Source organism: Mauremys mutica, chromosome 2 (genome assembly GCF_020497125.1).
Source record: "Mauremys mutica isolate MM-2020 ecotype Southern chromosome 2, ASM2049712v1, whole genome shotgun sequence".
Lineage (NCBI taxonomy): Eukaryota > Metazoa > Chordata > Testudines > Geoemydidae > Mauremys > Mauremys mutica.
Genome location: NC_059073.1, coordinates 243,630,645 through 243,656,555, shown reverse-complemented (window position 1 = coordinate 243,656,555; position 25,911 = coordinate 243,630,645). Strand labels below are relative to the sequence as shown.

Genomic DNA, 25,911 nt, shown 5'->3' with positions numbered 1-25,911 from the left:
TTCTTTACCATTTCTTGAAGTTGGCATTTTAGGGTTATCTATATGAATATGTTGCCTTATTTTACCTAAGAAACCAAAGAGATATTGATACAGAGGAACTTTCATACTGGATCAGACCCCAGGTGCTTCAGTGGAAGATGCAAGAACCATACAGTAGGCAGATGTGGGATAATCTACCTCCATCAGGAAGGTGTTATCCTCATCCCTCAGTTAGAAATTGGTTTAAGGCTGAAACATGAGTTTTTTATCCCTTCCAACACTTTTTTCCCCATTAACTAGTATAGCTCAGGTTAGTCATGTTATCCATATATATTTGCAATTCTTAGCCTCAACAAATCCTGTGCAATGACTTTCATGATCTAATTATGTACTGAGTGAAATTTTTTTTCTTTTATTAATTTTGAATCTGCCACCTCTCTCTTTTATTGAATAACCCATTGTTCTTGTGTTGAGAGATGGAGAAAACAGAGGGTCCCGATCTACCTTCTCTATTTATTCACCTTCTCAAATCCTCTGTTGTTTTGATCCATTTTATCATGTCCCCCTCTTATATTTCTCCTTTCTAAAGTAATCCCAGTCTTTCAATCTCTTTTTATGTAAAAATTTTCCTGTGCTCCTCATAATTCTCATTGCTCTTCTTTGAACCTCTTCTCTGCAGTAACCTTTTTTAAAATGGGTGACTAAGGCCTGGTCTACACTAGGACTTTAAGTCGAATTTAGCAGCGTTAATTCGAACTAACCGCTCAACCGTCCACACCAGGAAGCCATTTAATTTGAACTAGAGGGCTCTTTAGTTCGAATTTGGTACTCCACCCCGACAGGTGGAGTAGCGCTAAATTCGACATGGCTAGCTCGAATTAGGCTAGGTGTGGATGCTAATCGAACTTAGTAGCTCCGGGAGCTATCCCACACTGCACCACTCTGTTGACGCTCTGGACAGCAGTCCGACCTTGGATGCTCTGACCAGCCACACAGGAAACGACCTGGGAAAATTTGAATTCCTTTTCCTGTCTGGGCACTTTGAATCTGACGTCCTGGTTGGACATCGGGGCGAGCTCCGCAGCACCTGCAACGATGCAGAGCTCTCCAGCAGAGGAGTCCGGGCAATCCAAGAATAGAAAGAGGTCCTCAGCATGGACTGACCGGGAAGTCATTGATCTGATCGCTGTGTGGGGCGAGGAGTCTGTGCTCTCGGAGCTGCGCTCCAACAAGCGGAATGCAAAGACCTTCGAGAAGGTCTCCAAAGCCATGATAGACAAAGGATACAGCCGGGATGCGATGCAGTGCCGCGTGAAAGTCAAGGACCTGAGACAAGGTTACCAAAAAGTCAGAGCGGCAAACGGACGCTCCGGAGCACAGCCCCAGACATGCCGCTTCTACGAGGCACTGCATGCCATTCTCGGTGGGTCTGCCACCACTGCCCCACCACTGACCGTGGACTCTGAGGATGGCATAGTGTACCTGGACAGTTCCTCGGCGATGTTCGCCGATGGGGAAGATGAGGAAGGGTTTGTGGAGGACGGCGCAGGCGACAGCGAACACAATACCGCTTGCCCTGACAGCCAGGATCTCTTCATCACCCTCACAGAGATCCCCTACCAACCGTCCCCGCCCGTTAACCCGGACTCAGAATCAGGGGAAGGATCAGGCGGTAAGTGCTATAAACATGGAAACATTTATTTTTTAAAAAACAGGTATCGAAAAAATAGAAATACTATATAAAAAATTTTAAGTGTCAAACTATATAAATAGTAGGTCCACACATATAGGGATTGAACAATAATCCTCTTGGGACAGTTCAACAAAGCTCTCAGAGAGCTGCTCGAAAAGCCTCCGCAGGAGGTTCCTGGGGAGAGGTGCCTTATTGGGTGCTCCGTGGAAGCACACTCTTCCGCGCCAGGACATCCTAATGTAGAGAGGAATCATCGCCTCCACCAGCATTGCTGCATATGGTCCTGGTCTGTGCAGGGCTTCCCTTAGCATCCGCTCTCTCTGACTCCGAGTGACCCGCCTCAGGGTGATGTCGTTCTGGACAGGCTGCATCTAAGTAGGGCAATTAGTGTATTGTTACTATTGTTAATGGTTTAAAATTAGGTTGCATAACAACGACCCTCGCTTAACAGCCACGTGCTGGAGGCCACAGAGAACAAGAATACATTGATCTTTCCCGTGCACTGGTGGGAGGGGCTGGAAAAGGCTCAGCCTTTCTGCTTTCCAGATTGCCTTTAGCAGGAGAGCACAGCTATCCACTAACTGATAAGCATGATCTACTTTAAGGCTTACCAGGACTGTCTGCAAGACGGATTCAGCTGTCTCTCCCCGCTTGTCCGCTCTCCTGTGCAATGGCGCCGCCAATGAGAGCGTATTCCGAAATCTCGAACTTGTCCTGAGATCTCGTGGAACTTGGTGCCCTGTATGGTCTTGTTCAGAGAAACTGACTAGACTGTGTTCACTGTTCGCAAACATGTATCTGTTCAAGGAAATCACTTACTGTTTCCCATCACACAGCTTCTGCTCTTTCCCGGACTGCCCCGGCATCCCCCTCGCAGAGGCTGGCTCAGATTAGGCGGCGAAAGAAAAAGACTCGGGACGAGATGTTCGCGGAACTGATGGCCTGCTCCAGAGCCGAGGCGGCCCAGCAGAGCCAGTGGAGGGAGACCCTCTCTCAGCAGCAGCGCTCACACAGCGAACGGGAGGACAGGTGGCGGCAGGAAGACCAGCAGGCGACTCAAACGCTGCTTGGGCTAATGAGGGAGCAAACGGACACGCTCCGGCGCCTTGTTGATGTTCTGCAGGACCGCAGGCAGGAGGAGAGAGCCCCCCTGCACTGTATCTGCAACCACCCTCCAACGCCAAGAAGTCCTGTCCCCCCCTCACCGAAAATTACAAGACGGAGGGGCGGTAGGGGCCGTGAGAACTGTCACTGCACCACAGCTGAGCGCTAATGTACCACACACCTCTGACGCTATAACTGTGTAGAAGCGCTTCCCTTACAGGGGATCACCCAGTCCCAAATCCAAGTTTCATCACCCCACTATGTAGTAGATTAATAAAAGCTGTTTGCTGTTGTTCACTCTTTCCGTCACGTCTTTCGTGTCAGAAGACTGTGTATGTAGGGGGGGGCAGGGGATTTATAATTGCACGGGATAGCCTACATTAGCAGGGTACAGACTATCGGGGGCAGGATCAACTGCAGGGCACACACAGACTGCAGTCAGTAGTCACCAGGGTCACTCTGTGTGGTGTATGCTGCCCCGGGTCATTCTGTGATGTGTACGCTTGTCCACGGTCCTAGCGCCTGCCACCCCCTAATGTTAAGGCATGCTGCCCTTACCATGCACTTCCACGATCCTCTCCGCTGCCCTGAGCCCCAACAAGAGCCCTCATCCACGGACAGATACTCACCCTTCCCCAACACCCCTCACCCCTTCCTACGCCCAAACCCACAGCCCAGAGCCTGCATCCAAATCCCTATCCAAAGATGGCACCACTCGCCCCTTCCTGCAAACCCACCCCTACATGCACAACCACTTGAAACCGTCCCCCACCCCAGAGACCTATGTAGGAGCAGGAGGCTGTCTGTCCTGTATTGTACAAGCGGTCTGTACATCAGTGCACACCGTACCCAGCACAGTATGCGTCCATGTTTCAAACCCTGAACAGAAATGCAAAGTAAAAGAAAGATTTATTAACAATAACTGTTCCATTTAATTTGTTTTAAAACGTGTTTTGGAAGTGGGGGAAACTTGGAGAACGGGGTATGTAACCGCAGATCTCACTCAACACATAGAGACACAGGCCCAGGATCAGCTTCTCTTAAAATCAAGTGGAGAGTCATAGGTTACCCTGCTCTCCGCGGAAACTTGCTTTCAAAGCCTCCCGGATACACAGCGCTTCCCGCTGGGATATTCTTTCGGCACGGGTGTCTGGCTGAGCGTAAACAGCAGCCAGGCGATTTGCCTCAACCTCCCATCCGGCCAAAAAGGTCTCGCCCTTGTTCTCACAGACATTGTGGAGCACACAGCAAGCAGCAATAACTACGGGGATATTCTTTTCGCTGATGTCCGAGCGAGTCAGTAAGCTCCGCCACCTCCCCTTCAGACGTCCGAAAGCACACTCCACCACCATTCTGCACTTGCTCAGCCGGTAGTTGAAGAGTTCCTTCTCACTGTCCAAGGCGCCTGTATAGGGCTTCATGAGCCAGGGCATTAGCGGGTAGGCTGGGTCCCCGAGGATCACTGTAGGCATCTGCACATCCCCAACCGTTATTTTGTGGTCCGGGAAGAAAGTTCCTGCCTGGAGGCGTCTAAACAGACCAGAGTTCCTGAACACACACGCGTCATGAACCTTGCCCGCCCACCCGACGAAGATGTTGGTAAAACGTCCCCTATGATCCACCAGTGCTTGCAGCACCATAGAAAAGTAGCCCTTTCGGTTAATGTACTCGCTGGCCCGGTGGGCTGGTGCCAGGATAGGGATGTGAGTCCCATCTATAGCCCCACCGCAGTTTGGGAATCCCATCGCGGCGAAGCCATCTATGACGACCTGGACGTTTCCCAGAGTCACTACCTTTGAGAGCAGTTGCTCAACGATTGCATGGGCTACTTGAATCACAGCAACCCCCACGGTAGATTTGCCCATGCCAAAGTGGTTCGCTACTGACCGGTAGCTGTCTGGCATTGCAAGTTTCCAGAGGGCTATGGCCACTCGCTTCTGCACACTCAGGGCTGCTCGCATCCGGGTGTCCTGGCGCTTCAGGGCAGGGGACAGCAAGTCACAGAGTTCAAGGAAAGTGCCCTTACGCATCCTGAAGTTTCGCAGCCACTGTGATTCATCCCAGACCTGCAGCACTATGCGGTCCCACCAGTCCGTGCTTGTTTCCCAGGCCCAGAATCGCCGTTCCACACCATGAACTTGACCCATTGCCACCATGATCTCCACTGCGCGGCGTACCCTGCTTTGTGAGAGGTCTGCGCCACTCTCCTCACCGCGCTGCCGGAGCCTCCTCGCCCGATTTCTCAGCAGCTGACTGTGGAAGAGGTGGACGATAAGGTGCGAGGAGTTGACAATGGCCATAAGTGCAGCGATGATCGCAGCGGGCTCCATGCTCGCAGTGCTGTGGCGTCCGAGCTGTAACCGACCAGAGAAGGGCACGAACAGATTTCCTGCCGGCGCTTTCAAGGAGAGAGGGCGGGAGTGACGGTTCAATAATGACAGTTACCCAAAACCACCCTCGACACATTTTTTCCCCCAGCAGGCATTGGGGGCTCTACCCAGCATTCCAATGGGCAGCGGGGAGTGCGGGAACTGTGGGATAGCTTCCCACAGTGCACCGCTTCCAAAGTTGACGCTGGCCCCGTGAATGTGGACTCAGAAATTCGAATTAGTGTATTTAGTATGGATACACAAATTCGACTTCATAAGGTCGAATCCACAAATTCGAACTAAGTTGATTCGAAATAGTCTTGTAGTGTAGACAAGGCCTAATACTGCATACAGTTTATACTAGATGAGGCTGCACTATTGAATTATACGCAGGCTTTCACATTTTCTGTATTTTTCTCCCTATTGTTCCTTATGCATCTGAACCTCGATAGCTTTTTTGAACCAGAGCTGCACAGTGAGCAGAGGTCTCCATTGAGCTGTCCATGATTACAGCCAGGTCTTTCTTCTGAGTTGATACAATTAATGTAGAACCCTGTAAGGGGTAGGAGTAGTTCAGTTTTTTTCATTCCAATGTGCATTATTTTACATGTATCTTCTCTGGACTACATAAATGTTCATCTACAAATGTTGGTACCTTGCTGCTCATCCCTCTCCCTTTACAAATAATTAACAAATATATTAAACAACCCAAGACCAGGTATGGAACCTTGAGGCAACCTGCTGTTAACCTTGCCCATGATGAAAACTGGCCCTTTATTCTTACTCTTTGTTTCCTGTCCCTTGGTCAGTCAACAATACTTTATCTCTTACCCTTGATTCCTGTGACAGATCTCAATGGCTTTTAAAGGGACATTCTTAGAGGAGGTTAAGAAATTGGGATTTTTATTTATTTTTTTTAAGTTCTATAAAACCTAAAAGTCTTACAGTACATTAATATAAAAATATATTTATGAAATTGAAAATAAATAAATACAAATTAGACCCAACTTAAAATGACAAATATATCCTGCAACATTTCCAACTCAAACATTGTGCCATTGTTCTAGTATAAAATAAATGGAGGGTGAAAACAACTTGAAAGAAAAGTGAAATTCTATTTTCATCTTCCAAGGCTGAATGAAATGCAAAAACAACAAAAAGATACTATAGATAGTGAAAAAGAAAAGAATTTTTTAAAACCATGTTTTTTTTAAAAAAAATTCTGTCTGGTTTATTAACCTACCCCATTACTGAATTAATAAGTAGGGAGAATGAAAAAAAAAGAAACACTTTTAACCCCAGAAAACCCATATTTTGTCTGTGATGGGAACTGGATAAAAAAATATAGTAAGAACAAACAAAACAAAAAAATAGAGAAAGCACTTTCTAGGTAATGATAAAAAATGTAAAACAGAGTCATCCACATATTGATGACAACAAGCCAAAACCCTTTAATACCATCCCAGTGACCTCATATAAACATTGAAAAGGAGACGTGACAACAGAATCTTTCAGAACTCTAACGAGAGAACCTCTGGAGTATGAGGGCCATCACCCAACATTACATGCTGGATTCAGAATCACTCAAACATCATCCTGGGTCTGCAGCTCTGTTACCAATATTTCATGGTCAACTGCATCTAAAGTAGCACATAGATCTTAAAGCAGAATGATGGGTATGTGTAGTTTGTACCATAGCCAGAAGGGGCCAGGAAACATAAGGACTCTAGATAATGTGAGGTCTTCTGTCACAATTTTCACAATAACCCTTCCCCCAAAAAGAGGAAGTTAGAGGCTGGGGAGTGGGGTGGCAAGATTATTTGCATCATGTGACAGCTGCTTGAGCAACAATAGACAGACATAAATTATTTGAGTTTTTCCAGAAAGCTCATCCACAAAGCAAAACCTGCCAAAGATCAGTGAGGGAAGATGTTACATTTATTCTCACCCCCCATAACAGAGCTGCCACCAGTAAAGCAGCCAAACTGCTCTAAATCCCAACCAATTTTATCTTCAGAATAGACAGATAATTTAGAGAAGTACTTAGCATGCATCTGAGTATAAAACAACCATGATTTACCAAGTGGTTGAACCATCTACTGATTGGACCTTCATCAATACTCTGCTATATGGGGAAAAACGACAAAAACATTCTTTATGTCACTCGATCAAATTCAGAGCATTATTTCCACACTCTAGCCTTCCTCCTTTATTTTTCTCCCGACTATTAAGGAGCCTTTAAGTATGCTCCACACATGGAGGGGGGATTTTGGAGCTAATGGATGAGAAGACAGCAAATCAATGTCCCAGCTGACTGTTAACAGCCTATTCCATCTGTCATACAGTGTTCTCCCTCAAAAAGCTCTTAAAACCTACTAGGTCCATTAATTTCCAAGAGTGGACAATGAAATGCCATGTCATTCTTGGAGCAAAGGCACATATGGGCTGTGAAGTAAATTAGCATGAAAGGATCAGTATAAAGGTAAAATATTTAATTTTGTTCTTAATAAAAACAACAGGAATTGTAAACAAATTCTCCTCCCAGGTTTGAGCTACTGTTTTAGAATTGGGTGTCAGAACACACACATGGTGGAACACTGGGTGGGATCTAGAGCCTAATCTCACCATCAATATCTCCCCGGGAGTGAAGATTTGCTGGCTGGCATATATGCTTGTTTATTTAAAGAGGTTAATAAAAGCCCACTTGTTTTTCTTCCCAGAGACAAATGTCACAGTATTCATCATGAGATGGTCATGATTAATTTTTGCTACAGCTGCTCTGTTTATCATTCATATTGTATATTGTGCAGAAACTCTTTAGTACCTTGTAGTACAATGGGAGGTTATATTCAACAATGCCTCTTTCATTCATTTACAAATTGAGTATTGTCTAGATAAGTGCTTTTCACAAGACTACTTTCCCATGATCATAACATTTAAATTATTTCTGCCAGCAACAAAGAACAACAGCCACAATATTTTTTGGTGGGGAGGGGGAAAGCTGTCCTAATATTACTGTGGTAAGAGGTGAGCAAGAAAAAGAAAATTTCAAAAAATGCTAAGGAATAGATACAACAAAGAACATGGCCAAAACAACAACAAGAACAGGGACCATTCATTTGGATTCAATAGGATACATGCACATCCAAACAAAGTGATGGGTAATCTGCCATGCCAGATCTAAAAACACTTAGAAATATTCTGCCCAGATGATTTATTAACTTCCTGATCTCATGCTTTTCTCTGCCATTAGGAATATTTTCTTCCTGTTTTAAACCATGTCATTATAATTCTGATCTTTAATTTAAGATGACAAGAAAACATTATGCTACCATCATAAAATTAACAGAACGCCTGGCAAAGAAAAACAATGTCTGAAACTTTGATGATAATCATCCAGTTCAAAGGTTAATGCCTCTCTGTACAAATCAGTGTAAAATGAAAGCAGAAGATACTTACTGCATTGACAATATCATGGTATTGAATCTAACAGAAGAAAGCTCTCGCGCTCTCTCTGTCATTCTCTCTCTTTTTTAAGAAAACAGGATGGGAGACAGTCAAAGTTTCTAAAGAGATTTCTAGCTACAAGTGAAAACAAAACACAACTTGTGTCTCTGTATATGTAAGGATTTATTTACAAGGGTATTTACTATTTACTATGTATTTACTATGTAAAGAAGAATGTATGTACATAGTTATTATATGCACTTAAGTAAACCTATGTGGAAATAGTATACAAACTGTCTAGGCCCAATATTGTAGCAAGTAACTGAACAAACTTATTACAAACACTGCTACAAAAATGTTAGAGAATTTAACAGTTTAACAGAATTCTAAATCAGTTATATAAGGAATATTTATTGTTTGAAACATTTCATGAGCAAAATGGCAAAACTTGTCCAAGACTAAAGTTAAAAAACCTATGAAAATGATCTTCATCCTGCTAGTGGCTGGTTTGTATATTACTTGTAAAGTAGTACCCCATATATTCAGTGATGAGCTGCCAAAATCTTAGCAACCGGTTCTCTATAAAAAGTTCTGATTTAAGTGATGTGCTGCAGTATGTATTTTTTGTACCAATAGGGTTACCATATCTCCATATTTTCCCGGGAGGAATTTTTCCTTCCAGATGGCGATTTAAGAACCAAAAAGCCTGACATGTCCGGGAAAATACAGATGTATGTTAACCCCACCTAAAGTTCTTTTTTAAAAAGATGGGCCTGAACTAGAAATGAGCTCCGTTTCACATGTGTGGGTCCCCGCCACTCCCTGGGGGTGTGCTAGGGTGACCAGATGTCCCAATTTTATAGGGACAGTCCTGATTTGGGGGTCTTTTTCTTATATAGGCTCTTATTACCCCCCACCCTCGTCCCGATTTGTCACACTTGCTGTCTGGTCACCCTAGGGTGTGCACATGTGTGGGTCTCAGCTTCTCCCTGCTCCTCTCATTGAGGCAGGTGTGCAGGGTTACTGCCCTGGGAACTGCAGGGCACCAGTGGACGTGGGGCCGGCTGCAGACAGGTGTGTGGGGCAGACCTAGCTGGAGGCAGGGGGTGCAGGGCTGGTTGCAGGCAGGGCAGGGGGTGCAGAGCTGATTGGAGACAGGAGGGTGTGGGGTTGGCTGGAGGCAGGGCAGGGGCTGACTGGAGGTAGGGGCTGGCTGCAGGCAGGGCAGGGGGGTGCGGCAGGGGCTGGAGACAGGTGTGTGGGGCTGGCTGGCTGCGGGCAGGGCAGGGGGTGCGGCAGGGGCTGGCTGCGGGCAAGGTGGCAGGTACTTATGGGGAGAGGGGCTCGGAGCAGCCCGAGTAGCAGGACGCAGCTCAGGCCTAGCAGAGCAGCTGGGGACCCACCAGGCAGCAGCGGGAGCCCCACGGCCAGGGGCTGGGGGAACAGCAGTAGCAACAGGGCTAGGCGGCGGCCCACATGGCTCCTGCAGCACAGTGCCCCCTGTGGCCGGAGGAGGCATTACATCACTTCCTGGCCGGAGCCCATCAAAGCTGCAGGGCCCTCTCGCAGGGAAGCGGGTTAACAACCGGTTCTAAAACTGCTTCAAAATTTAACAACCGGTTCATGCGAACCAGTGCGAACCGGCTCCAGCTCACTACTGCATACATGTTAACACATATTTGTGTCAACATGAACAGTGTAAGAGTGAGTCTACATGTGCAATAGGAAAAGGGTTAAACATTAAAAGCTAGATTGAGAGTTTACTCTTGGTCCATAGTAAGAGGAGTGGATGGTTATGCTGCCATTCCCCACCTCTGTCTGTCCATTCCTTGACCCCTGCACAGAAGTGGGAGAAGCAGTCCTGAGGAAGCTGTGCACCTAAATGTGCACTCAACACATTGAGACACGGGTGGCACAGATGGTTGTTCCTCCCCTTCTGGGTTAGAGGGAGGCCACATCACCTCACTGCACTCCTGAGCAGTACCCCTTCTGGAGAGCTGGGACTTCAGAGTCAGGTCAGTTACAGATGACAGTACCATGGAGCTGAAGACGGCATCAGAGGCGGAGTCCACAGTGATCACCTAACGTTCTGTAAAAATGTGGACTGATGTCCATGTTGCCACTCTACAGATCTCTGAGTTAGGGAAATTCATGAAGAAGGCTACAGATGAGGAGCGTGTATGGATCAAGCCTGGAGGGGTCACATTGCAAATTTGATAGCACTTTCTGATGCAATTCAAGACCCACTTAGACAGTCTTTGGGTTGATATTGCTGAACCCTTGGATTTTTCTGCAACAGAGAGAAAAAGTCTAGGGGACTTCCTGAAGGCCCTTGTCCTATCAATGTAGAAGACCAGGTCTCTCCTGATATCTAAGGCATGAAGTATAGCCTCCCTGTTGTCTTGGGGAGGCTTGGGTAGATGATTGGAAAGTGAATCAATTGATTCATGTGAAACAGGGAGGTTACTTTAGGGATGAATTTTGGATGTGGTCTGAGCATAATCTTGTCTGGAAAGAATACTGTGTAAGGGGGATGTGCCATCAGAGCTGCTCTCTCTCCTATTCTTCTGGTTGAGGTAGTTGCTATCAAGAAGGCCATTTTCACTGATAGGTATGTTAGTGAACAGGTGGCCATGGGTTCAAAAGGAGGCCTAGTCAGCCCTTTCAGTACCAGGTTTAAGTCCCGCATGGGAGTAGGAAGTCAAGGTTGAGGGAAGAGGCTTATTATACCCTTAAGGAACCATTTAGTGGTTGGGTATGACAGCACCTGAGTATCAGGTTGGTGAAAGACTGCTATAGCTGCTAGATGGACCCTAAGAGAGTTTAGGAATAATTCTAACTTTTTAAGGGTGAAAGCATAGTCTAGGATGTGTAGAAGAGTTGCTGACATTGATGAGATTTGTTGAGATGTACACCAAGTCTGAAACCTGGACGATTTCTGCAGGTAAGTACAATGTGTGGAGGACTTTCTACTGTGTAACTGAAGCTCTTGTACATCCTTTGAGCATGAACTTTATAGGTTGGAACCAAGCAGGAGCCATGCTTTGAGGTGGAGAATTCCCAAGTTGGGATGTAGGGTACACCCTTTGTCCTGCGAGAAGAGGTGTGAAATGGCTGGGAGGGAGATCGGTGGCCACATCATGAGTTGTGTCAGGTGAGGGTACCTGTTCTGTCTCAGCCAAGTACAGGCAATCAAGATGATGTGAGCTCCTTCCCTTTTTATTTTTAGCAGGACCTTCAGCAGTAGAGGAAATGGAGGAAAGGTGTAAAGAAGGTCTTTGTACAGGGGAGAAGAAGAGCATCACCAGAGAGTGCTATCCCATCTCTGCCCTGGAGCAGTAGCATAGACATTTCTTGTTCTGGTAAATGGCAAACAGGTCTGTAGACTGTATTCCTTACCATCTGAATAAGTCATTGCGTCATGAGGCAGTTTAAATGCGTGCCCCATAATATGAGTGATGCGTCGATGGTAAGGAGTGACGATGATGATGTGTGCGAGAAAGGGATCCCTTTGCACACATAGACCCAGTCCTTTCATCAGTTTAAGGAGTTTTTGATCCTGGTGGGCAGTGACAGTGGTTTGTCCAGCCTGTCCCTGTTCAGTCTGTAAACCGAACTGAACCATAGTTGGAGGCATTGCATGTGGGTCTGGCATGTAGTATAATCGCTGTGTTTGTTGCCATATGTCCCAAAAGTTGGAGGCAGAGTCTGGCTGGTATCTGTAGACTGCACTGAATGGTGTCTATGAGTGAAACCCGGGATAGGAATCTGTTTTGAGGTAGGAGGGCTTTGGTCTGTAGGGCATTTGGTCGTCCCCTATGAATTCCAGGCATTGCGCTGGAGTGAGGGCTAACTTCTGGGTATTGATCTGTAAAGCCAGTTCTGTGAACAAGTGTATTGTAGTGTTGACAGCTTGTTCAGCCTCCTGGAGAGATTGGGCTCTGAGGAGAGTCATTCAGGTATGGGTAAATCATTATCCCTTGCGAATGTACATGAGTGGCTACTACTGAGAGAACTTTGGAAAATACTCCTGGGGCTCATGAGAGCCTGAAGGGGATGACTCTGTGAACCTGAGAAGTTGCCTGTGAGCTGGTAGGATTGAGATGTGAAAGTATGCGTCCTGAAGGTCAAGGGCCGAAAACAAATCTCCCTGTTCCAATGTTGGAATAATCATTGATAAGGTGACCATCTTGAACTTCTGATCCTTGACAAACATGATGAGAGCTTTGAGGTCCAGTATGGGTTTTCAACCTCCCTTTCTTTGGGTATTAGGAAGTAAGGAGAATAGATCCCTGGCCTGTAGATGTTGAGGTACTGGTTCTATGGCTCCTAGCTGGGGGAGGTGAGTTATCTGCTACCATAGTAAACTCTCATGAGAAGGGTCCCTGAAGAAAGATGGAGTGTGTTGTGGAGAGGGTGTGGAGGTGAAATGGATGGAATACCTGGATTGGACAATCTCTAAGACCTATCATTATGTGTTTCCAGGCACTGTGGAATACAGCCAATTGGTGTATAACCATGGTCAGTTGTCTCAGTCATGGGAAGTGGTCTTGTAGTGCCTCGACTTTCCCGTCAAAAGTGGTTCTTAAATGCAGAGGGTTGGGATGATGTTTGCAAACCATATAGCCTGTGCTTCAGGAATTTTCTCTTTCTTCCTTCTCGGTTCATAATGATGCTGAAGTTGGTATTGAGCTGAGTACAGCCTATGCTGGGATTAGGGACTAAAACGTCTCTTTTGCCCGAGTGTATAGATTCCCAGCAACCTTAGGGTAGCACTGGAATCCTTTAGGGTATGAAGGGAGGCATCAGTCTTTTCAGCGAAGAGCTTTGCGCCCTCAGAAAGAAGATGTTCCACCATGGACTCCATCTCTTTCAGGAATCCTGACAAGTGGAGCCATGATGCCCATCACATCACCACCACCATGGAGATGGACCTAGTTGCCATGTTGGCAGTGTTGAGGGCCAATTGTAGCAATATTTTTGCTACTAATTGCCCCTCCTGTATGATGGCCTTAAAGGACTCCCAATGCACCTCTCACAGTTTGTCAATAAAATCAATGTTTGTTGTAATTCGTATCGTCATATTTGGCCGTGAGTGCCTGACAGTTGACAATACAGAACTGAAAGGTGGCTGAGGAATATGCCTTTTCTGCCAAAGAGATCAAGGCGCTTCCAATTCCTATCATAGGGTGTAGCCCCTGGACCGGTGATGTCGACTGTGGGAATTGACAGCATCCACCATGATGGAATTGGGTGGCAAGAAGAAAAAAAAGGAACTCCGATTCCTTTGTGGAGACATAATATTTTTTGTTCGCCCATTTACAAATGCCAGGGTGTGCCACACTGTTTTGGCTGGTTCTAAAATGGCCTAATTACTTGGAAGGGCAATCCTTGAAGATGAAGAAGAGTAGAGGATATCAAGGAGCTGATAGAGGAGGTCAAGGACATGCACTAACAGTATGTGGAGGATGTCCGCCACCTTCTTTGCCAGCTTCTGGAAAAGGCGGAAGTCATCTGCCCACCTTTGCGATGTGGGGGAAAGCATGACGGCTTCAGAGGAAGAGCATATGGTCTTTGGCGTTATATCCTTCTCTGTACCAGATTTCTCCATCTCCTGAGGTAGTTCTAAGGCCTAGGTGCTGTTGCCAAGGGAGTATGCCTAGAGGGCTCTCAGGCAAGGCTTGAAGCCTGCGAGGCAGGCTATCGGTGTGCTGCCCAAGAGTTCCAATACTGCCATTGTGGCATAGGGCTTGATGGGGGTGCCCACAGGTGGCCGTACCAAGATGGAGGTGGTGGTGGAGCCATCTGTGGGTATGTTCTTGGACTCTGCTCATAGTGACTCTCATATGGAGCTTGGGAGGAGTACTGTGACACAACCTCCTCCGGTTCACTGTTCAAACACTCACTAGATAGCAGAGGGGCATGGCTGGCTGGGGGGATATCCCCTGTGCCCAGTAAAGGCTTGGAGCCACTATGTTAGTACCGAGAGGTGGGGGCTGGGGTGCATCCATAAGCCAAGGTCTCTGGTGTGATGGAAATCCGCTGGTACTGAACGTCCCAGTGTTGGTAGTGGTGCTGAGGGAGACAGAGCCCTTTTCTGTACTGGTCTCTCCGGTGCTGGGTGAGCTGCCAACTGGCTGTACCCAGGTGGATTCACATACTGGGAGCATCTTCTTTTGCTTGCTCTTGTCTCTTGGTATTGAAGAGTCAAAACCCATGCCCATAGGGTCCACGGGTCTGTCAGTGGTACCTGTAGCCAACAGTGGTCATGCATCAGTGCCAGACTGTGGTCTCCATGCCAGCAGTGTGGAGGATACTGAGCGAAATGGTGATCGCTTGCGGTTGTCTCTAGGCTCCCTTAGTGGACTTCCCACACTCTTCTTGGAGGTCTTGTGAGAGGAGTCCCTAGTCTGTTTCTTCTACCCATTTTCCGTAGAAGTCGAAGGTCGTGGGGACGACTCACATCCGCTGGGAGACTGAGGTCAGAGACCTGTCTTCATGAAGATAATCTGGCGAAACTCTCTGTCCTTGTGGGATCTTGGCCAGAGCTGCTAGCAGAGGGTGCACTTTGTTGTATGTGGCCCTCACCGAGGCAGTGGATGCACTGAGAGTGCTTATACGTGACTGGGATCGACTTGTTGCAAGTGCAGCATTTCTCGAAGCCTGGGGAGCTGAATGTACCCTGCTAAGGAGAAGGGTCCCTGGTGGGAAAAAAGGTAGGAGAAAATATTTTTTAAGGGTAGAAAAAGAAAGAAAGAACAGAAGAGCAACAACTAGGGAAAAACTACGTAACTGTGAAAAGCAAACAGAAGAGCAGTAGCATTAACAGACTGCTAATGGCTCTGTCTCCAGCCAGGGGCGGTTGAGAAGGAACTGAGGAGAGTTAGCCCGTGCATGCACTGACTAGCCTTGTGTTGCAGCATGAGGAAAGACAGCACATGTGTGGGCCCAACGGACACTGCTACTGAAGTTATCCAATCAGCAGTGTAGGGATGCAGACACACATACAGTGGAGCACCCACAGGGACACTACTCAAAGAAGAAGCAGAAGTTACATGATTAGTTACAGAGTAGTTACATGGCATAAATACAATGAATTCTAAATCTTAGATAGAATCTCACTCTAAAATTCTTGAATTATTTAACTGTTCAGCACTCTTGTTAAGACAGGTTGATAGAAATTCTCTGGTGATATATTCAAAAAGATGCTTGAAAGGGTGGTGTGGAAAAATCTGTGTTAAAGATCCTAGGTCCCAATCCTGCGTATTGCTGAGGATCCTCATCTTATGTTGAAGTTAAGAGAGCACTAGGTACTCAACATTCATAGGGTTTAAGACCAGAAGGGACTATTAGATCATCTAGTCTAACCTCCTGTATAGCACAGACCATTAAATTTACAGTTACCCATGCATTGAGACCAATAATTTGCGTTTGGCTAAAACATATCTTCCATAAAGGCATTTGGTCTTGATTTGTTTGTGCACAAATGTGACCATACATTCAAAGAACAAAACATTATTTCAGCATTTGAAAAGTCTTAAACAAATAGGATGTTGGGGGGAGAGAAGGTTCAGTGCTAATGTTTCAGTTATTCAATGCAGAGTGTACATTTCCATCTTAAATCCAGACTTGGGTGTGATTTGTCAAGACTTCAGTAATATTGACAAGCTGGTGTCATAACTGCAGCCTCCGTACAATGATGAAGCTGGTACTTACAACAGAAATGAACTCTGACTGAATAACGCTATGGGCACCCACGCTTATTAAAAATGTATAGGCTATGTCAGACTCTCAAACGAAAGAAATTCACCATTGCGGATTAGACACAATGCAGAACAACAGAAAAACAGTTGATTGAGTCTATGGGTTGATAATACGTTATTCAAAAGGTGCTAAATGTTGTGGCATATAAACAAGTCTGGGGGTTTTCTAAGGTAAAATAATTGGTGAACGTGTATGTAAATAGAACTCGGCTGTTTTGGTGGCAAATAATAAATAACGCAACATCCTGCACCAGCCCAAAGTAAGCACCTCAACCATACAATCTTTTTTTTATTTTATAAAAAGGTACTCTACAGAAACTGTTGAGCCAGAAGGGACACAGTGGCAGCCATACTAGGTGGCACAGAAGTTGGGGTCTCCCTATAAAATTCAAAAACATTAAGGAATGAAACATTAAAATTAACTAACTAATATCTATAAATACTATAATTAATTTATTAAATAATATCTATGTTTCTCAGGCAATTGAGTGCAGCATATATGGTAACAAATTTTTGATGCATGGAATAAAAGAAATGAAATAGGTGGAATGGTCAAGGTTATTAAACAGCACACTTATCTGAACCACACTACTGGAAAAAGAAATTCGTAATATTGGGAAAGAAAATTTGCAATTTGTGAGGCTAGAAGATTCTGGACCTTGGGCACCCCATACAATTATAATTCAACTATGACAATAATGATTGTTGTTTGTGGATGGACAGGTAATTCTAGAGAACTGGTATATGTTAACAGTATAGGTAAAATAAAGTATTGGACCTATAAACAGCATTATCTCAGTGTGAAAATGGCAACACAAGGAGGAGATGAAATAAACACAGCCTGCTGTAAATGAATCTAGCACAGATGGTTCTGTGAGTGCTCAGCCCAACTGAACCTGACCACAGTAGAGGGAGGTTGGGCACGACTGGTCTTTAAAGAGAGTGTGAAGGAGGCAGTACGTTGTGTGTACACAGTATGTGCTCTGGAATATCACAGTTTTTCAGTGGGGACACCATGCCAGGGGAACCTGGATGGGGTTTGTTTGAACCTCACCTCTCTGACTCAGATTGGGACCCATGTCCTATGGCCAAGCGTGCAGATGAAGGAGAACGTGACAGAGACTGTGACAGGCAACAATGGAAAACACTGGTGACCCATCTCTTTGCACCTGTACCATCCTCATCTGTTAACACAACTGATTTGATACAAAGGAAAATAGAGCAATTGGTGTCCATTGCCTAACAAACAGCCAAACACTAAGCAATTGGGAATGATATTGTTCAGGCAGTGGAAACATCATGGTGGGCTATACCAGACGAGGTGAGCTTGCACCCCACTGGTTTGTACTTTAAGCCTAATATCAATGGCAGTTCAAATGATTACCATCACTGTGGCCTTGGGAATGTGCTTTTGGGTAATAAACTTGAAAAAGAAAGCACAGAAAGACAGGAATATGATTCAAATGAAACAAATGCGAATATAAAAAGAAAGACAGAAGCAGAGGCATGTAGCTTAGCCCTGGCCCAACATGAATAATTAACACATGGAGGGAGGTCTCATTTTTTGGAAGACAGAATTAGGGAAGGAAATGATCAGGCTGAAAACAGAATGTTTGTGCTAAATAAGATAAGTAAATAGGTCACTAGGCTATGAAGACAATGTCTGAGGGAGAATACAATGGAACTATTTGCTATGAACTAGATAACAAGGGACACCATAAATTAAGAATGTAGAGATGAGATAAAGAGAAAGTCGAAGCATGAATAGTGCATACTGCATATGGATTCGTTCCTGCAAACTAACCAGCCAATCCAAAAATGTGTGATGCAATGTATAGTAAATGCAATGACATGTGTAATGCGTATAAAGGGAGCAGGTTTCTGTTTAACTTTGGAGCTGTAATTTACCCTACATCCAGCCCAGCTGTGTTTGAGTCTGATCAACTCAGCATAACCCTGCTGTATGCCAAATAAAAATACTTGAGTGATGAAGGCTGGAGTCAAACTGAGTTCCTAGGAAGCCAAGTGGAAAGAGGTCTTGGAGGGAATCCCAGCACTAAAGTAGATAAGGTCCTAAACAGACAAATGCTTAACAGTATTCACTGTAAACTAAAATTCACTGTAAACTAAACTGTAAACTCCCCTCCGGTGGTGGGGATCCCCAGGCCCTTTAGAGCGCGGCCTGAGCCCCGCTGCCAGAGCGCCAGGGTAGTGGCGGCAGGGCTCTGGCGGTGATTTAAAGGGCCGGGGCTCCCCACAGCAGCAGGAGCCCTGGGCCTTTTCCCTTTGGGGAAATGGGATACCAAGAGGAAGCATGAGCAGGAGAGCGCAAGAGGGGAGGACTCCTGCTTCAAACTGCATCTATGATGACGATGACAAGTTCTGCTCAATAATGATCCAAAGCAGTGCAGTCCGATGCTTGATCATTTTCATCATCTGAGTCAGACGCCACCAGCAGAAGGCTGATTTTCTTTTTTGGTGGTTTGGGTTCTGTTGTTTCTGCATTGCAATGTTGCTCTTTTAAGACTTCTGAAAGACTTACTCGTCCCTCTCAGATTTTGGAAGGCACTTCAGATTCTTAAACCTCGGGTCAAGTACTGTAGCTATCTTAAGAAAATCTCACATTGGTACCTTCTTTGCATTTTGTCAAATCTGCAGTGAAAGTGTTCTTAAAATGAACAACATGTGCTGGTCATCACCCGAGACTGCTATAACATGAAATATATGGCAGAATGCGGGTAAAACAGAAAAGGAGACATACAATTCTCCCCCAAGGAGTTCAGTCACAAATTATTTAACAAATTTTTTTTTTAATGAGTGTCCTCAGCATGGAAGCATGACCTCTGAAATGCTGGCCAAAGCATGAAGGGGTATACGAATGTTTAGCATATCTGCAATGCCGGCTACAAAAGTGCCATGCAAATGCCTGTTCATTGTAAATAAGAAGCGGGCAGCATTCTCTCTCATAAATGTAAACAAACTTGTTTCTCTTAACGATTGGCTAAACAAGAAGTAGGACTAAGTGGACTTGTTAGCTCTAAACATTTACATTGTTTTGTTTTTGAGTGCAGTTCTCTAACAAAAAAAAATCTACATTTGTAAGTTGCACTTTCATGATAAAGAGATTGCACTACAGTACTTGTATGAGGTGAACTGAAAAATGCTATTTCTATCATTTTTACAGTGCAAATATTTGTAATTAGAATAATAATATAAAGTGAGCGCTGTATACTTTGTATTCTGGGTTGTAATTGAAATCAATATATTTGAAAATGTAGAAAACATGCAAAAATATTTGATAAATTTCAATTGGTATACTATTGTTTAACAGTGTGATTAAAACTGCAATTAATCGTGATTAATTTTTTAAATCACAATTAATTTTTTTTGTAAATTGTGTGAGTTAACTGCGATTAATTGACAGCCCTAATTTTAACTTCATATCACATAGAATTTTTCCACAGCACCCCTTCCTCATTCAGTCTACAGGATGGATCTGCTCTGGGAATGAATCAGAATTATCTGGTGAATTAAGATGTTGTCTGTAGGAATCCTGCCTCATTGTCCCAGACATGACGAATATGCTTTTGCTAGGACCTAACTCTATTAAGTAACACAACTGGGAACTACCAGTGATAACTCATCCAGTGGAGATCATCATTCCTATAGTAATCTGTTCAACCGGATAGAGGGCTGCCATCAGCCTCTCAACCCCGTTAACCTAGGATCCCACTGCTCACACCTAATACAAAGGTTACGGGAGTTGGGAACAGGGGGTTGTCTCCTCGTTCTACCAGATAATGGATGCCCCAATCTCATTCCCCACCTTCTTTAGGAGATGTCTTGCCGTATGATAGTTTTTCAAGTCTTTAGATCATTTACAAGGGAGGCATCATAGTCTGGTGTACAGGCCACTAGTCCGGAAGTCCAGAGACCTGAATTATATTGTCAGCTCTACTCTCGACTCACTTTCAGTAAGTCACTTGGGATAACTAAGTTTGGTGGACACTTAGAAATGTTATCTCCTTTTTGGATGCCAAGTTCAAAACAGGTGGGGAACTGCAGCTGATAAGTATACTTGAAAATCAGGCCTTAGGTGTCTTCTCAAGCAGAACACCACATGGGGCCTTCAGTTTTGTTTTTTCCCCCTCTTCTGTAAATTAGGGATAATGAAACTTAACCACTTTTGGGTAGCACTGCAATCCACAAATGAAAACTGTTATGTAACGCTAAGTAGTAGTAATAGCAATGATAGACCATATTATTCTAACTAATATTTGGGAGGGTTCTTGTAACTAGACATGGATATAAGGTAATAAAGAATTGATTTAAAATATTTTTTGAACTTTTGTGTTACCTGTCTCAAAACTCTACATAATTGGAAGGGCGGTATTAAATGCTGCCCTGACGGAATGGTTGAACTAAATACACTTTTAAATACTGAATGAAGAGTTAAATGACAAAATGAAAATATCCACAGTACAAGATAATCTAATGGCAGTGGGTGACAAGTTAATTCAGATAGCAGGGTCATTCATATAACAGTGGGAGTCATATTAGTTAATCACCTGCTATACTTGAGGGAAGAAAGTGGGGAGGATCAGATGACAGAAGGCAAAAAATGGAAGAGATCATGGAGGGAAGAGAGAATTAAAATGAAGGGAAACATGCTGGGGGACTTGGGAAGGGAAAGTTCCAATTGGAGAGGGAGGCCTAGGAGGTAGAACAGCATGGAAGGGAATACAGTGAGAAGAAGGAATGGTCAAAATCTGGGAGGATGCAGAATCAGAGTGCAGATCTCTAAGAGCGAAAGCAATGTAACCTTGGAGGAGAGAAAAATCACAGAAAAAAGAAAGAGGATAGATTCATAGATTATAAGGCCAGAAGGGACAATTGTGATCATCTAGTCTGAACTCCTGTATAACACAGGTCATAGGACTTCCCTGAATTAATTCCTCTTTGAACTAGAGCATATCTTTTAGGAAAACATCCAATCTTCATTTAAGAATTAATGGTGGTCAAGAATCCACCACAATTTTTGATAAGTTGTTCCAATGGTTAATTACTCTCACTGTTAAAAATGTGTACCGTATTTCAAGTCTGAATTTGTCTAGCTTCAACTTCCAGCCATTGGATTTCATTAAACCCTTGTCTGCTAGATTGAAGAGGCTATTTTAGAATGTTTGTTCCCCATGTAAGTGCTTACAAACTGTGATGCCTTCACCTTTTTCTCTGATAAGCTAAATTGATTGAGTTCCTAGAATCTATCACTATAAGGCATGTTTTCTAATCCTTTAGTTGTTCTCATGACTCTTCTCAGTCTCTCCAATTTATCAACATCCTTCTTGAATTGTGGACATCAGAACAAAAACAGTAATCCAATAGCAGTTGCACCAGTGTCAAATGCAGAGATGGTAATAGAGCCTCCCAACTCCTAGTTGATATTCCCATATTTATACATCCAAAGATTTCATTAGTCCTGGTGGCCACACCATTAAACCCAAAACTCATGTTTAGCTGATTATTCGGCAAAAACTGAACATCTTTTTCAGGGTCACTGCTTCCATCCCCATCCTTCCACCTTCCACCCATCACCCACATGTAGGAGCAAACAATACAGGTCTGTAAGTGTGGCCCGTACTGTTTGCTCCTACATACATATCTTTACATTTGACTATATTAAAATGCATCGTTTTTGTACCCAGAAATATATAAGAAAGATGCAAAAGGAGGAAAGAGAGAATAAAAATATTTGGAAGTAAAATACACATTTTTCATAGAAGTATCTTTTTCGGGAGCTTAGCCCTAGGAAACAAAATCAGTAACAGAAACCAGTTATGTAAAGAGCAGGAGTACTTCACATATTTGCATTTCAAAACCAAAAAAATCTGGAATAGATATATGTTGACTTTTTTCAGATTATTTTTCTAGCGTCTGTCAGAGACACCCCCTCCAGCCCTATTACTGTGTGCGCCCAAAGCTTTAAATACAATAATGCAGACATCACCTGTTCTCAAGCATGCTTCACTTGTTATGGAGGAAAAAGGTGCCAAAATGCTAGAGAAACAGAACACACATTTGTTGAATAACCTCAGGCTTTCAGTGAGCCTTCTAGGATACATATTTAGACAAACAAAGGCTAGATGGTGTATAACACTTAATAGGGCATGTTTAAGTGATATTTAGTACGATCAACATCACTTGTGCTATGTTTTTTCAAATGTATTATGGAAAAATCTTAAACTTGACAGGGTAAGACAGAGTTAGAAAGAGATCATGTTATGCAGATATAAAAGTGCATACAACAGTACAATTATAAGGAGATTATTCATTCTTTTCTTAAAGTTCCAACTATACAGACAGACACACAGATGTTCAAGTTAATAAACAGTGATTACCTCAAGGCAGCAGTTTTTCCATTTTTGTGAGTACATGTAACCTGCCGGGTCTGATATCCAATCTGTATATCCCAATATTTGTTCTCTTGTCTGTTCTGTCTATTCCGATTCCTCTTTTTCTTAATAAGCTCCTGAGCTTCAGGATCCCGTACTCCTTTTTCTCGGTCCTTCTCCTTTTCTTTGTTCTTCCCTCGTTTCCTTGCTTGCCTTATATGTCTTGAGTGGGGCACTGAGCATGTACTCCAGGGTCCCACATTCAGGCTATGCATGCTTTCTTCAGTAGTACATGGGGTAGAGTGACAGATCTGAAATTCAGTCAGGTTAGGGCAGGCAGAGCCACCAAATTGAGATGGAGCAACAATGTGACGAGTTCGATGCTGAAGCCCATTGCCACAAGTCTTGGAACATTCTGACCAGGGAGAGAACTCTGCCACAATACAGTCCTGGCGGCAAGGGATGAGGCATGCCTGTTCCAGGCGTGGCTTTGGTTCAAAGTACTCACATATGACATCCTCAGCAGAAACCCCATTTGATTTTTGGACACAAGTTACGTCTCTCATCTGGATTCCTTCTTCTCCTTTGATGCATTCCACTGGTTTTTCAAGATTCCTTGAAATAACTGGCTGGCACTGATTCCAGTTGCCCAACTGCCAATCATACAGTTCTTTGTGCCAATCACAAACCCTGAAACAGTTCTGTTGGTTCTCAGGCCTCTCTATCTGTTTACAATTTGTGGGCAGCGTTGTCCATCCTTCCACATGAGCACACCATACTGCCCGTGTTTGGATACCACCTGGACCACATTCATCTCCCATACATCTTCCCCATGGACCTAGGAAACAAGATGAAAGCCACTTTCATATTTTACATTTAATTTCTGCTTAATTATTAAACTCAAGATACAGCGAGAAAGCACAAGAATCAAGAGCGTATTCTTTTCCAATAGCCCTACAAAGTAGGATCTTCGTATGATCTGTGGGAAAGAAAAGTTACTGATTTTCACCTATTACAGAGTACAATCTCAGAGAGCCTATATAACAGAACAAGTGAGGGACTATCCATCTGTTTTCTGGTCTTTTTTGTGATTATAAATGGATTTTATTACATAGTTTTCTTTTTATGTTGAGTAATTAAAATATTTATGCTCCTGGAGTTCATCAGGGATTGATCACATCAGAATTACAACATTATACAGTTAATTTGTCAAGATTTGTTTTGCCAGCAAAATGGGAGAAAGGCTTCCCCACGATATGTGTAAATAATCTCAGCTCCAACCTACAGGCAAACTCTTCTGGAGATCAGATTTTGCTTTTCTGTCTAGCTTTTCCAATGCAACCCAACTTCATAGTCACATGCTACATAGTTCTCATTTTTCTAAATGGTGTCAAATAAAGAGAATAACATAAAAAAAATCTGAAAAACAGTGGTCATTGCAGGTGATGAGAGACCTATTTTGCCAACTTTTAAATCCTCCCCATACTACTAAAAAATAAAGGAAGCAGAGTAAGTAAGGCAGTGTTTCTCAAACTGGGGCCGCCACTTGTGTAGGGAAAGCCCCTGGCGGACCGGGCCGGTTTGTTTACCTGTCCGGTCTGCAGGTCCGGCTGATCGTGGCTCCCACTGGCCATGGTTCGCTGCTCCAGGCCAACGGGAGCTGCTAGAAGCAGCAGCCAGTAAGACCCTCGGCCTGCACCACTTCCAGCAGCCCCCATTGCCCTGGAGCGGTGAACCGCGGCCAATGGGAGCTGCGATCGGCCGGACCTGCAGACCAGACAGGTAAACAAACTGGCCTAGTCTGCCAGGAACTTTCCCTACACAAGTGGCAGCCCCAGTTGGCCGCCGCTTCCAGTAGCTCCCATTGGCCTGAAGCAGCGAACCGTGGCCAGTGGGAGCCGCAATCAGCCGGACCTGCGGATGGGGCAGGTAAGCCCGCCCCGGGCTTTCCTTACACAAGCGGTGGCCCCAGTTTGAGAAACACTGAAGTAAGCCTTTGTTCTGAGTAACTCATGAAGAGTCCTAATGAAATATATATTCAGAGATGAAGTCTTACCAGTTCATGGAAATTTACAGAATGTTAGAAATAAGTGATGAAAAAGAGATAGTAGGTCTACATTGGGCATACATTGGGCAGACTAATAATAAAACAATTAGAATTATCATGGATTTGAAAGCTTACAATATAAACGGTTTCTGTGGTTTTAAAAAAAGGCACAATATCCAACAGGGCAAATTCACAAAAATCCACAAGTTACATAAGGGGAGGACTGTCACTGTGTTTATTATGAAAGCTACTGCCTGTTATTTTTCTGAGTTTTGACAAATTGATCAAAAGTGAAAAGATGCCATTTCTGTCTGCCGAAATTGCAAATCTGAACTAAGGGTGAAATGTTATGATATTCAGGTATATAAAATCTCAGCTATGATGTTATTATTACAGTCACAAAATGAAAGTCAGACTTTTTGCATAGGTGTCTTGCTAAAACAAAGTATGAAATATGCACAAGGTTATATTACAACTAAAAAATAAACCTGTGCTGAATTTAGTGTTCTCTATTAAATCATTCATGCCCAGTTACTCTACATTGGAGAGCAAAGAAAGAAAATATAATCCTGCTAACTTTCTGTTGAAAAGTTGAAACAATACTGACCTTAGTGTGCATTTACTTATGTTCTCATAAGTTATCCTATGTACTCAGTAAAACATTGTTTTTAATTTTTGTTTCACTCCACTGTGGAAGAGGAGAAAGTCAGGCTGTGTAGCAAAATTACAATCACAATTTCTCCATAGTACAAATATCCACCACCAAACACAAATCTTATAAAACCAGATGACTATCTAAAACGTCCTTTCTTTGACAGAGAAGTTCCAGTGTCCATGCACACAATGGAGGCCAGACAATGCAATCCTTATTTATCTGAATGACCCCACTGATCATAATGAGACTATTTGCATGAGTAAAGTTATAGGATTTGCAAGGTTGAGCCCTTGTGACAGTGATAAAGATTTTTTTTTCCCATTCAGTGACTAGCAGGAGTTTGGAGACCTCCTATCACTGACTCCCACAGACTTCAAAAACTTCCATTGGGAATGTCGCCTGTGACTCTAACATTAACTTCAGTGGGAGTGTTGGGAGCAGACTTATGGTAAGATATGGCAC

At 44.0% G+C, this 25,911-nt stretch overlaps 1 protein-coding gene across 13 annotated transcripts in view; it reads right to left on the bottom strand.

Annotated features, from left to right (window-relative positions):
• The window catches only part of THSD7A (thrombospondin type 1 domain containing 7A), a 549,183-nt gene that overhangs the window by 186,462 nt on the left and 336,810 nt on the right, over positions 1-25,911 (bottom strand). For all 13 annotated transcript variants that reach the window (XM_045005791.1, XM_045005789.1, XM_045005783.1 and 10 more), the window contains one exon: positions 22,754-23,585. In XM_045005791.1, the coding sequence (XP_044861726.1) occupies positions 22,754-23,585 (832 nt within the window). The remainder of the gene's footprint in view (positions 1-22,753; positions 23,586-25,911) is intronic.